Source organism: Chanodichthys erythropterus, chromosome 4, assembly GCF_024489055.1.
Source record: "Chanodichthys erythropterus isolate Z2021 chromosome 4, ASM2448905v1, whole genome shotgun sequence".
In the NCBI taxonomy this organism is placed as follows: domain Eukaryota; kingdom Metazoa; phylum Chordata; class Actinopteri; order Cypriniformes; family Xenocyprididae; genus Chanodichthys; species Chanodichthys erythropterus.
Genome location: NC_090224.1, coordinates 19,946,997 through 19,959,717, shown reverse-complemented (window position 1 = coordinate 19,959,717; position 12,721 = coordinate 19,946,997). Strand labels below are relative to the sequence as shown.

At 38.4% G+C, this 12,721-nt stretch overlaps 1 protein-coding gene across 1 annotated transcript in view; it reads left to right on the top strand.

The window, feature by feature from the left end:
• cfap61 (cilia and flagella associated protein 61) overlaps positions 1-12,721 on the top strand; it is a 34,686-nt gene that overhangs the window by 5,445 nt on the left and 16,520 nt on the right. Inside the window, exons 8-17 of the mRNA XM_067384431.1 lie at positions 2-211; positions 309-362; positions 472-593; positions 1,316-1,355; positions 2,010-2,149; positions 2,721-2,847; positions 2,933-3,010; positions 3,087-3,293; positions 3,992-4,120; positions 11,700-11,827. Of these exons, the coding sequence (XP_067240532.1) occupies positions 2-211; positions 309-362; positions 472-593; positions 1,316-1,355; positions 2,010-2,149; positions 2,721-2,847; positions 2,933-3,010; positions 3,087-3,293; positions 3,992-4,120; positions 11,700-11,827 (1,235 nt within the window). The remainder of the gene's footprint in view (position 1; positions 212-308; positions 363-471; positions 594-1,315; positions 1,356-2,009; positions 2,150-2,720; positions 2,848-2,932; positions 3,011-3,086; positions 3,294-3,991; positions 4,121-11,699; positions 11,828-12,721) is intronic.

Sequence of the window (12,721 nt, the reverse complement as noted above, 5' to 3'; positions counted from 1 at the left end):
GAGTGAAGGAGCTGTCGTTGGCTTTGTCTCTGTGAGTGGTCAATTGGATTTGAAGCTTCTCAATCAGTGCTTTGATCTTGGAGCATTTGAAGGACTGAGAAAGACAAATTCAGCACATCAACAGGAACCACCAGAGGAACCGCAACCGCTGGAGGAGGACAACCATGTCACTGATGCCCAGGAATCTTCTGAAACCAAAGAACCTGTGGAAGTGAGTTTCAAAAGACACGTTCAGCATGTTTAATGGTGCTCATTAGGGATCATTTATGTATGAATTCCAGCTTTACTAACCCAAATGAAATTCACAGGGTGAAGTGACGGCAGAGGAAGAGAGTGGAGATGAGCATACTGATATATCTCAGGTCAGAGCTATTTCTTACTTATTTTGCTTTTTAATAATGGTTTCTATATTTGGGAATGTGGTTCATTTCAAATGCTTATTTTTGTCTTTCTATTGATTTTTCTAACTAGCCAGAGTATGTTGAGTCAAACATCAAAGACACAATGGACTCCAGTGAGGACTCTGAACCAGACGGACCTCCTAATGCATTCTGCATACAGCTCTTCTCCGTGGAAAAGAAGTTTGAAATGAGGTGAGGATGTCACATGGGAAAATAATTTGGTGTAGAATTTTCATTCACAAATAGCTAGTAATTTCACAAATAATGACAAAGAAAATGGTAACACATTGAATTAAACATGAAATTTTGAAGTAGAAATAGTATTTTCTTGTAAAACATACTCTTATCACCTTTATTTACAAGTCTGAAATACGTTTTCTGCAGTGTCACTAACCACCTAGCAACTTGCCAAAATTGCAAAGCAACATTCTAGCAATAACCAGAACAGCCAGATTAATTCAGGGGGTCAGAGAGAAGGTGGACAGGTTTTTTTTTTTTCTTTTGGTGCAAGAAATCATGACTAGTGGGGAAAAAAGCTATAAAAGTGTAAAATATGGCTAGTATGTAAGCTATCAGAAGTCAGCAGGATTTGTACTGGTTAAATGAAAACTGTCTGGCCGAGCTCCAGTGGCTTTCAGTGAGGAGCTGTTGCAAAAATCATTCTGAGTGTTATTTGGCTCCTGCTGAGCTGGTCTGTGTGCCACCTTATTGGCCAGCTGTTGTGGAATATGGAGGCCTGTCCCACCCACAGAGCATGAACATGTAATTAATGAGTAGAATGCTTAAAGTGACAGCGAGACCAACTAGACCACACTCTCTTTCTAGTGCCCAACATGGCAGCCTTTCTCATTGCTCCTACAGGACAGATGATGCTCATAAGCATTCATTTCTGTTGTCGTCTTCTTTCCTCAAAGATCAGCAGATTTCTTGCCGTACCTGTTTAAACTGTTTCCGGTGAGTACATAAATCAGCTTATTAAAGCAATCACCCAAATAAGAAATACAATGAAGTATTAATTCACCCCAATATGAAAATTTGCATCCATTACTCACCCAGCTGCTCTGACTTTCTTTTCCTACAAAAAGTACCAAAGGTAGTCAATATGATTTGTGTGTTGTACTCCGAATCTTCTGAAGACATATGACAGCTTTGCGTGAGAGATTATTATGAATATTAAAGTGTTAGTTCACCCCAAAATGAAAATTCTGTCATTGATTACTCCCCTTTGTGTCGTTCAAAACCCATAAGACTTTAATTTATCTTCAGAACACAAATTAAGATCTTTTTGATTACAGAATGCTGTTGAATTCCTTCCATAGACTGCCTTTGCAACTACTTTGATGCAACTACTTTGATGACTACTTTGAAAACTTCATAAAGAAATTGGAAAACTAATCCATTTGAATCAAGTGAATGTGATTTTGTAACCTTAATAAGACTTCTTTCAAAAACATTAAAAAGCGAACAAACTTTTGAATGGTAGTGTAAATGATGACAGAATTTTCATTTTTTTAGTGAACAGTCCCCCTACATTTTTGACATCTGACATGTAACGTAATAAATGTAATAAATATGATATTATTGTAATGGTGTTCATGTGTTCCACAGGATCGGGACTTCTGTGTGATCTCAGTGCCTAAACTGACTCCAGATTTCCCGCTTCTGCAGTCCTTCATCAGAGTCGCCCCTCGTGACACCAGCATCTTCCCGCAGGAACTCTACCTGTGTCACCGGTGGGGTCTGCTCAGGTACACACACACTCTCAACATCTAAATCAATCTCTAAAGGAAGCATCGATAGTTCCTTTTCTAGGAGATGAATTGTAAAATAAAGCATGGTTGAAACCACAATGCACTAACAGAACAATATCGTGGCCTTGCTTGTGAATAAAGCCAGATTCAAAAGATGTCCTACTGAAGAAAAATCAATTGTTCTGTGTGTTCTAACATATTTGTTCTCAGAGGTTTCTAGGAAGATAGTCTTTTTATAATCACATGGAAACATTTCTTCATTCATTAGGAAATTAATGAATTCATTTTAAAGAAATAATACTAATAAAGGTAACACTTTACAATAAGGTCCCATTAGTTAACAATGAGCAATATTTATTAATATATATCAATGTTTAATATTTATTTATCTTTTAATTTTAGTTAATAAAAATACAACTGTTCATTGTTAGTTCATGTTGACTAATGTAAATGGAACCTTACTGTAGAGTGTTAACCAAAATAAATATTCTACAAAATACTGACAGGAATGGCTACAAAATGCAGTGCTTGGATTCATGTTTCAGACTAATGTTTTCCTGTCCATAAGGACATTGGAGGTGCGTGTGGCAGTGTCATCAGATATCCCAGCAATCCAGAGTTTGACTGAGAGTCTCAGCCAGCGGGAGTCCATCAGTGAAGATCTGGATCTGTTCCTACAGGCCCGAAAAGACCCGGTCTGTCACCAACCACACACTAGACTGTCTCAGACCGTCAACAGAGCTGTGTTTGTGATGTCTGAGCATTGTCTCTCATTCTCAGGATGGAACTGCTCTTCAGGCATTTGTGGCACAGGTCGAGGGGCGAGTTATTGGCTTGATAATCATCAGAGATGAAGAGGTAAATATTTAATGATGTGTCATGGCGTTTGCCGTTTCTTTCCATTAATCATTTGTCACGTGTTTCGTTCTCCCAGGACATTGAGTTCATCCGAGCCAACTTTGACGTCGAGAGGTTCATGTACTTCAGCCATCACCAGCGAGAGGAGCACGGTCGACTGTGTCACTTTCTCCTCAACCCTATTTTCCAGCATCACGCCAAATATATTTTCAAAGAGGTGCTGCGCTTGGCGCACAAGTCCTGCCTTTATTACCTTCTCCATCCACCCCATTACAGCCATAAGGTGGGCACAAGTCGACTTCCTGTCAGATTTTCTCCTGTAAAAAAGACCACAGTAATCTCACATGTGTGTTCTCTAGAGCAGAGGTTTCCCAAATGAGGGTTTGTGAGTCGCAGCTACTAAATAATTAACTTGATTAAAAAATTAAATTTAATCATTTCCAACATTTTTGTGGGTAGAAATATACAGAATTTCACCAGTATTCTGCCCAAAATAACAGCCTGAGGATCTGAACGTTTGAAAGTGAAGAATTTAAGACATAAAATTATTATAATTATCAAATTTTTATTTTTTTTATTTCACAGGACAATTGTAATTTGCAACAATAATATATTTATATCTGATAATAATAATAATATTAAACCTTGTAAAAGGACAGCCCTATATATAAATAATTTTAAAATAAAAACAATCAAACTAAAACACTTACTGAAAAAAAGTTTATATATTTTATCTGTTTACTTGCATGTCATGTGACCATTAACCAAAATCAGAGAACCACAAATGTTTTGTTTTATTACTGAAATATTAATTTAAAATCTCAGGGCATACTTCAAGTAAACGTTAAATGTCTAAGGAATTTGGCTGACAAAAATTTTGGGAAGTCTGCAATCAAAAGTCTGGATTTCTGATTCAGCGACCTTTTCATACCACGTTATCTGCTCATAAACACTTCTTCATTTGTCCATCTTTGCTCTCAGAATGTCAGTTGTCAATCTCTAACAACAGTGCTGAATTTCATGGTGCCGGTGAGCACGAGACGACAGATAATCTACCCGCTGGAAGAGCTGGGTATCAACGCGCCGTCCCAGCAGATCACCCAACAACAGGTCAGACCGAAACCAGCTTCCTGAAATATGAACATAATTAAGCATTTAAAGCAATTTGACAATTAAATACTGTGGGAGCATCTAGTTCAGACTTTTCCATGCAACTCACTGCCATAATGCTTGGCTATTGTGTTCTTAAAAAGGTCCTATTGTGCCCTTTTACAATGTCTTGATTTTGTTTTTAGGTTCTACTGGAATAGGTTTTCATGCTTGAATGTTCAAAAAAAAAAAAAAACTTATTTGTCCCATATTCTCCATTGTTGCAGCTCCTCTCTTCCCAGTCTGTCAGTAACACTCTGTTTAGTTCCTGTCTCTATAAAGCCCCATCTTCTGCTTCTCATTGTGCTCTGACTGGTCAACTGGACCAGTGTGTTGTGATTGGTCAACTGCTCTGAATGTGTTAGGGGGAATATCATGGCCTTACCATAGTTTACCCGAGTTTCAACACACTGCTAACTCAACCAGGCCCCGCCTCTTTATTTTACATATGCCTTTGGTGGGAATATTGTGACGTGTTCATTCCCAAAAGATAACTCAAGACTACAATGGAGGCATTTCAGGGAGTTCAGAAACAGTGACACTGATATAAGCATTTTGAAGGCTGCATCCTCCGGAGGTCGCATTTGAAGGCAGCATGCATCATCGAGATGGTCTCATTTGAGAAAAGTAAGATTGGATTGGAAAATGAGAAAGAAATTACAGTATTTTACACCTCACGAGGAATAACAGTCAATTTTATTGCAGTTACTTCTCTTAAATAAGACATCCTTGATGATGTATGAAGCCTTCAAATGCGACCTCCGGAGGACACAGCCTCCGAAATGAGACGCAGCTATAGAGCTATAGAGACTTTGTGCTTTTGAACTTTGCAGACATTTTTTATGCTCAAACAGTAACATTACACACTAAAGAAAGCTGAACATGAAAGACACAGTCTTAGCATAGTGGTTGTGTATATGCAGCTGGCCCCAGTTACATGCTGAACTGTAATACTTAGGGCTAGGGGTCTGTTTAAACCGCTAACCCTCAGTATGAGCAATAGTAACAATGCAAACATTGAGAAGGAAATGATGTGCCACAAGAGGGTGCTGTGCAGTAAATGAATGTGCCACGATCACACTTGTCACACAATTTGTGACACACTTGTAACTCTCCATCCCTGAACTGTCAAGGGACAGCATGACATCTTGTTCCTCACACTTACATTTATCAATAATTAACGCCATAGCTGTCTGCATTATTCCACTCATTATTCGTTTTGTGTATCAGAATCGTTAGCCGTATGTGAAGCCGACCACAGGGCCGTTGTTGCCTGAGGTTATTGTATGTCTAGTTGTAAAGAAACAGATGGATGGATGGTGGCAGATGGCGGTGAATGTTTACGCTGGTTTCTAACAGGTAAAGCAGCAGCGTTCTTATCCAGCTATCATCAGAACAACGAACATCTGCTGTAGACATGCTTAATGTGTGTGTGTGTGTGTGTGTGTGTTTACTCCTGAGTGAGATTCCACACACCCACTAGCCAGAGGGGGGATTTCACTTCACACAATGTTTCTTCATCAATACAATCTAAACGAGCTAAATTAATCATGAGGTGTTATTAAAGAGCACATTCAGCCCACATAATTTCACAGTTTTCTTCAGTAAAACACCTTAGGAGAGCATAAATAGGGCATTTTAGGTGCTGTCTATCCCACTGGCATTGGCAGTTTACAGACACAAGGCTAAAAAGCTTGTAAGTAGACAGCATTTAAAGGCATCATAGGTACGTTCACAACATGTTTGCGTAACGCTTCCTCCGACGGCAATCAAATCACCGGGCAGACATGAGGAACTGCATTTCATGTGTTGTTTTTTCCAGTAACACAAGGAGAAAGACATTTCCTCTGGTGACACAATGGGCATTCATACATATACTGCCGGAGGGAGGGAAGTGGTTTCACAGGTAAAACGACCCACTTATTACTTAATGTCACCAAGAGGTCACATAACAATTATTAACCGAACAAAAGGTATCTCAAATGCTAAAGTTGCATCTTAATCATCCTTTACAAAGCCAATCGCTGCATGCACTGCTATGAAGTCAATCCAAGATGGTGGACGACAATGACATTAATGAAATGTTTATTATAAATGCAATTTATTATTTAAAAAAAATTGTTCTGGCTGCTGAATCAGATTTTAAAATATATTCAAATAGAAAACTTTGTTTTATAACTGTAATTGTAATAATATTTCACTATATTACTCTATGACTATATTTTTGATCAGATTTATACAGACCTTTTGAGCATAAAAGACTTCTTTCAAAAACATTACAAAATACGGAAATTATCTATATTTAATTATGATAATGTGTTGTGTGTTTTTATGTTTAATACACTCTGGATTAAAAACAACTCAAGTTTGGTTGAAAATGGACTAACCCAGCGTTGGGTTAAATGTTTGATTTATTAAGTGTTTATTGTTTATTCATTAAACTTATTAATAAATGTTAATTTCCAACATATTTTAGGTTCATTTTATGCAAGCAATAGAATAATTTTAAACAATAGCTGAGTTACATAAATCTGCACAGCCGACCCAGCCGCTGGGTTTGTCCATTTTCAACCCAACTTGGAATGTTTTTAACCCATAATTTTTTAGCGTGTAGGGTATCACATTTTTAGCTAATTTTTGTGTTCTTTTGCTTTACAAACAATTCAGTCGCCACTTAAAGTCCAATGTAAATTCTGGGCTCTGAAGCAAAAGGCAATAGACAACAAGGCCACTCTTCAGGTTTTGGAACAGAGCTGCTGTGTCATATGCTGCTTTGTGTGTGTGTGTGGTGCATTAGCAAGAAACACAAGCTGTCACCCTTCAGACCACATTAGAAAGCTCCATTTGGTAGCGCAGCAACGCCGGTGTCCAGGCAGCACTGCAGATAAGAGCGCAATGACTGCGTTAATCCTCTGTCCGGTTCAGATGAATTAATCAGAGTTAAAGCACCTGTTCGGTCTTCGTCAATAGAGTGTTGTGTTACGAAGGGCATTATGTCTGTTAGAAGTCCTGCATGTCCACGAGTGTTTGAGACAGGCGCACCTGTGCTGGCTTTACCTGAGCATTTGGTGTAAACAACATGAAAGCATGGATCCATCCTGTCTTTAACGGTTCAGGCTTTTGGTGGCATAATGGGTATATTTTTGGCACACTCTTAGTACCAATTGAGCATTGTTTAAATGCCACAGCAAACCTGAGTATTGTTGCCAACCTTGTCCATCCCTTTATGACCAGTGTTCTCATCTTCTGATGGCTTCAGGATAACACACCATGTCACAAAGCTCAAATCATCTCAAACTGGTTTCTTGAACATGACAGTGAGTTCACTAAACTCAAATGGCCTCCTCAGTCACCAGATCTCAGTCCAATAGAGCACCTTTGGGGTCTGGTGGAATGGGGGATTTGCAACTTTGTGATGCTATCATGACGATTTGGACCAAAATCTCTGAGGAATGTTTACAGCACCTCGTTGAATGTATGCCACAAAGAATTAAAGGCCCACTGAAGTGCCTTGAAACGCGCAGCATTATTCAATGTTTTGATGTAATTTCCACTGAAACAAGAAAAACAGAGCGGGACATATCGAACAGCTTCTCCCCCTTTTTTAAAATATAGCCAATAGAGTTTTGTTTATATCACAGCTCGGATAAAGCTTTAGTTTCCTATTAATCTCTAACCATTGCTCCATAATCTCCATTTAAGGCAGTTCTAAAGACAAAAGGGGATCCAACACAGTACTAGCAAGGTGTACCTAATAAAGTGGCCAGTGAGAGAGCGAGAGAGAGTGTGTGTGTGTGTGTGTGTGTGTGTGTGTGTGTGTGTGTGTGTGTGTGTGTGTGTGTGTGTGTGTGTATATATATATATATATATATATATAATGATGTGTGTGTGATTTTTGTGGACACGATTCCTGCGTTTTCTGATTTCTGCCTTCAAGTGGCCCCGCATGTCCAGAATTTAAACCTCCTTCAGTCCCTGCCATTGATTACAGCAATTAATGAATGACTTTGAAGAGCCAATCACTGATGGCCATGTAATCAGCTACGTTTCCTTAAATTACAATGACAATTTGGGCCTCTCCCTTCCCAGAGTCCACCGCGTCTCTATTCTTCCAAGTTAAATCAGATAAGGTGTACCACAGAACAAATCCCTCAAATTATTCATGCTCAAGGGCCAATTAGAGAACTAGAGAGAGAATGATTAGGAGAACACGGCAGCTGTTCGCTTTGAATTGATTCAGAGACGGCCAAACATGTCTCTTTCTGTAAATCTGCTCTAAGAATTGACCATTTCAATGCTTCATATTAGGTGCAGAGCCTATTGAAGTGGTCTGCACTGTTTTTTATAGAGTGGGCTTCTATTCTTTCAATGGAACGCAGCACATTTCAATATTTTAGATGAGTTATAGTGTTCGCTAATGCAAATGCTTTTTCCTGTTCGCTGTGCTGGTATCTTTTTAGCTCAATAAGTGCTCAGTGAAACATACTGTCGCTCTCGCGCTGATTAAACTATTGTCATGCAGGGGAACCCTTTCAAATGGAATAGTCCGTCTGTAGGACATCAGCAGTGCTTTTAGGAAAACTGCAATTATTGTTAGCTGCTAAGTGAGCTTAGCTGTTAGTTGTTAACTCACTGGTTAAAGGACAAACATTCACCTGAAACACAACACAGGACCATTTCACAGCATTGACAAGCAAAGGCTTATGAGATTATCCAGGGTTCGACAATAAGGCCCGGTTGAGCTGGTAGTTCAAATCACCACAAATATGGTAAACAGCTGTTTTAGCAACATATCTTGTTATCATGTTAGTAAAGCACGCATTTTTCATTATATTTTTCAGTAAGTTTGATGCTTGTAGATTGATAAGCAACAGTATTGCTGGTAAAATTATGGTATATGTTACAAAACATTACTGATTTGTTTATCATAGATGCAAACTCCTCACCTTTCAGTGACAACTCACCTTTTTGAGATCAAATTAGGTCACCAATGGGATCTGCATAGATCTTACAAGGGTACTTGTGAACTTACAAGGGTAAATAAATAACTGGTTGTTTCAATAAGCACTATACAGTGTTTCCTTTACTCTTTACTTTAAAAACTACATCTATAAAGGGTAATATTTTATGAATTTGAGGTCTGAGAACAGTTTTGCAGTTTAGCTCAGTATTCATGAAAAATTACAGTTTTGGACATACAGTGGGTACGGAGAGTATTCAGACCCCCTTAAATTTTTCACTCTGTTATATTGCAGCCATTTGCTAAAATCATTTAAGTTGTAAATTTTTTTTCTTCATTAATGTACACACAGCACCCCATATTGACAGAAAAACACAGAATTGTTGCAGATTTATTAAAAAAGAAAAACTGAAATATCACATGGTCCTAAGTATTCAGACCCTTTGCTGTGACACTCATATATTTAACTCAGGTGCTGTCCGTTTCTTCTGATCATCCTTGAGATGGTTCTACACCTTCATTTGAGTCCAGCTGTGTTTGATTATACTGATTGGACTGATTAGGAAAGCCACACACCTGTCTATATAAGACCTTACAGCTCACAGTGCATGTCAGAGCAAATGAGAATCATGAGGTCAAAGGAACTGCCTGAAGAGCTCAGAGACAGAATTGTGGCAAGGCACAGATCTGGCCAAGGTTACAAAAAAAATTCATAAGAGCACAGAGCCTCCATAATCCTTAAATGGAAGACGTTTGGGACGACCAGAACCCTTCCTAGAGCTGGCCGTCCGGACAAACTGAGCTTTCGGGGGAGAAGAGCCTTGGTGAGAGAGGTAAAGAAGAACCCACAGATCACTGTGGCTGAGCTCCAGAGATGCAGTCGGGAGATGGGAGAAAGTTGCAGAAAGTCAACCATCACTGCAGCCCTCCACCAGTCGGGGCTTTATGGCAGAGTGGCCCGACGGAAGCCTCTACTCAGTGCAAGACACATGAAAGCCCGCATGGAGTTTGCCAAGATGGTGAGAAATAAGATTCTCTGGTCTGATGAGACCAAGATAGAACTTTTTGGCCTTAATTCAAAGCGGTATGTGTGGAGAAAACCAGGCACTTCTCATCACCTGTCCAATACAGTCCCAACAGTGAAGCATGGTGGTGGCAGCATCATGCTGTGGGGGTGTTTTTCAGCTGCAGGGACAGGACGACTGGTTGCAATTGAGGAAAAGATGAATGCGGCCAAGTACAGGGATATCCTGGACGAAAACCTTCTCCGGAGTGCTCAGGACCTCAGACTGGGCCGAAGGTTTACCTTCCAACAAGACAATGACCCTAAGCACACAGCTAAAATAATGAAGGAATGGCTTCACAACAACTCCGTGACTGTTCTTGAATGGCCCAGCCAGAGCCCTGACTTAAACCCAATTGAGCATCTCTGGAGAAACCTAAAAATGGCTGTCCACCAACATTTACCATCCAACCTGACAGAACTGGAGAGGATCTGCAAGGAGGAATGGCAGAGGATCCCCAAATCCAGGTGTGACAAACCTGTTGCATCTTTCCCAAAAAGACTCATGGCTGTATTAGATCAAAAGGGTGCTTCTACTAAATACTGAGCAAAGGGTCTGAATACTTAGGACCATGTGATATTTCAGTTTTTCTTTTTTAATAAATCTGCAAAAATGTCAACAATTGTGTGTTTTTCAGTCAATATGGGGTGCTGTGTGTACATTAATGAGGAAAAAAAAATGAACTTAAATGATTTTAGCAAATGGCTGCAATAAAACAAAGAGTGAAACATTTAAGGGGGTCTGAATACTTTCTGTACCCACTGTATAAGGTAATAAAAAATAAATTTAAAAATCACATAAAGTAACTACAAATGAGCATGTAAAGCAAATATCTTTAAAAAACAATTCCGTGCAAAGCATGCCCCAGCCCCATGCAATGTTCTCTCCTTTTTCCCCCCTTACCTGTTTGCATCCTTGGTTTATAATTTTGTGGAAGTGATATGTTCAAGATTTTCGTCACAGTTTCAATAAACCCTCATCTTATCTTGGAGACATATTTAAATCAGACAGTGATGTTCAATATCACACAAACTTTATGCTTTCATTTGTAAGATATAAAAAACATAAACATGATCGCATTGTCTGTTTTCAAACGTCTGCACTACTGCACACTGTACAAAAGTTTGAGGTCAGTAATATTTTTTGATGGTTCAAGAATTCTCTTCTGCTCACCAAGGCATTTAATTTATCAAAAGTACAGTAAAAACAATAATATTGTGAAATATTACAATTTCAAGTGATTGTTTTCTATGTGAATATATTTTATTCCTGTGATTACTCCAGTCTTCAGTGTCACATGATCCTTCAGAAATCATTCTGATATGCTGATTTGCTGCTCAAGAAACATTTCTGATTATTATCAATGTTAAAACAGTTCTGATGTTTATTTTTGTGGAAATCTTGATATATTTTTTCAGATTCTTTGATGAATAGAAGGTTCAAAAGAAATTAACACCGGTGAGCGTTTCTATAGGTTAGATGCAACTAAAGATCTTTTCTCATTTCTTTCTTCCAGGCTCATTTTGCCCTGTACTACACAAACAGAAAACTCATCATGGAGCCGAAGGTCACCATCAATGCCAGAATCGTGGTAGTGGGAGCATCCGACACGGGTTTAGCTTTTCTTGAAGCACTGACATTCAGGTAAGTACTGCATATGCCATTTTTAGAAATGCTACTTTAATCAAATGGTCAACACTGATAATGAAGCCCTAAATAGCATTTATGATTTCTTTATAAGATATTTCTATCTGAAACAGGTTTTTTTTTTTCTGGGGGGTGGGGGGACATCATCTCAAGTGTGATTATAATTAGTGAGAGTGACCCTCAGGGATTTGAGCGAAACAAAGATTGCATGAAATCTGAGCTTAGGGCTTTATATAATAACACTCAGCGCTACACGGGCCAATTAATACCTGTATTCTGGGTCTGGACAGAGATCTCTTTGTGTTCTAAAGAAAGCCAATGCGCTGAATTTGAAAAGCAGATTCTTTCAATTCAAAAACATTTTTCAAATAAAATATTTGATTATCTTTATTAAAGTATTTTTAAGCAGCGATTCCCAACCCATCAATGGTTCCAAGGGGAAAGATTGGAAAGATTTTGACTTAAATATCAGGTCCATATATTTTGGTGAGAAAAAAAATGTGATTCTAGATTGAGGGGAAAAAAAAGTTATTTAAACAGACATTTAAATGTCACTTTAGAAAAACTGTAAATGGCCACATCTAGAGTAAAATTTTCCATTATGTCTTTCTTGAACATTTGATGTACGCTACCACTCAAAAGTTTGGGGTTGTTAAGATTTGTTAAAGTTTTTAATTAAAGAAATATCTTCTGCTCACCAAGGCTGCATTTATTTGATCAGAAATACAGTAAAAACAGTAACATTGAGAAATATTATTTCAATTTAAAATAGCTGTTTTCTATTTGAATATATTTTAAAATGTAATTTATTCCTGTGATCAAAGCTGAATTTTCAGCATCATTACTCACACATAATCCTTCAGAAATCATTCTAATATGATGATTTGCTGC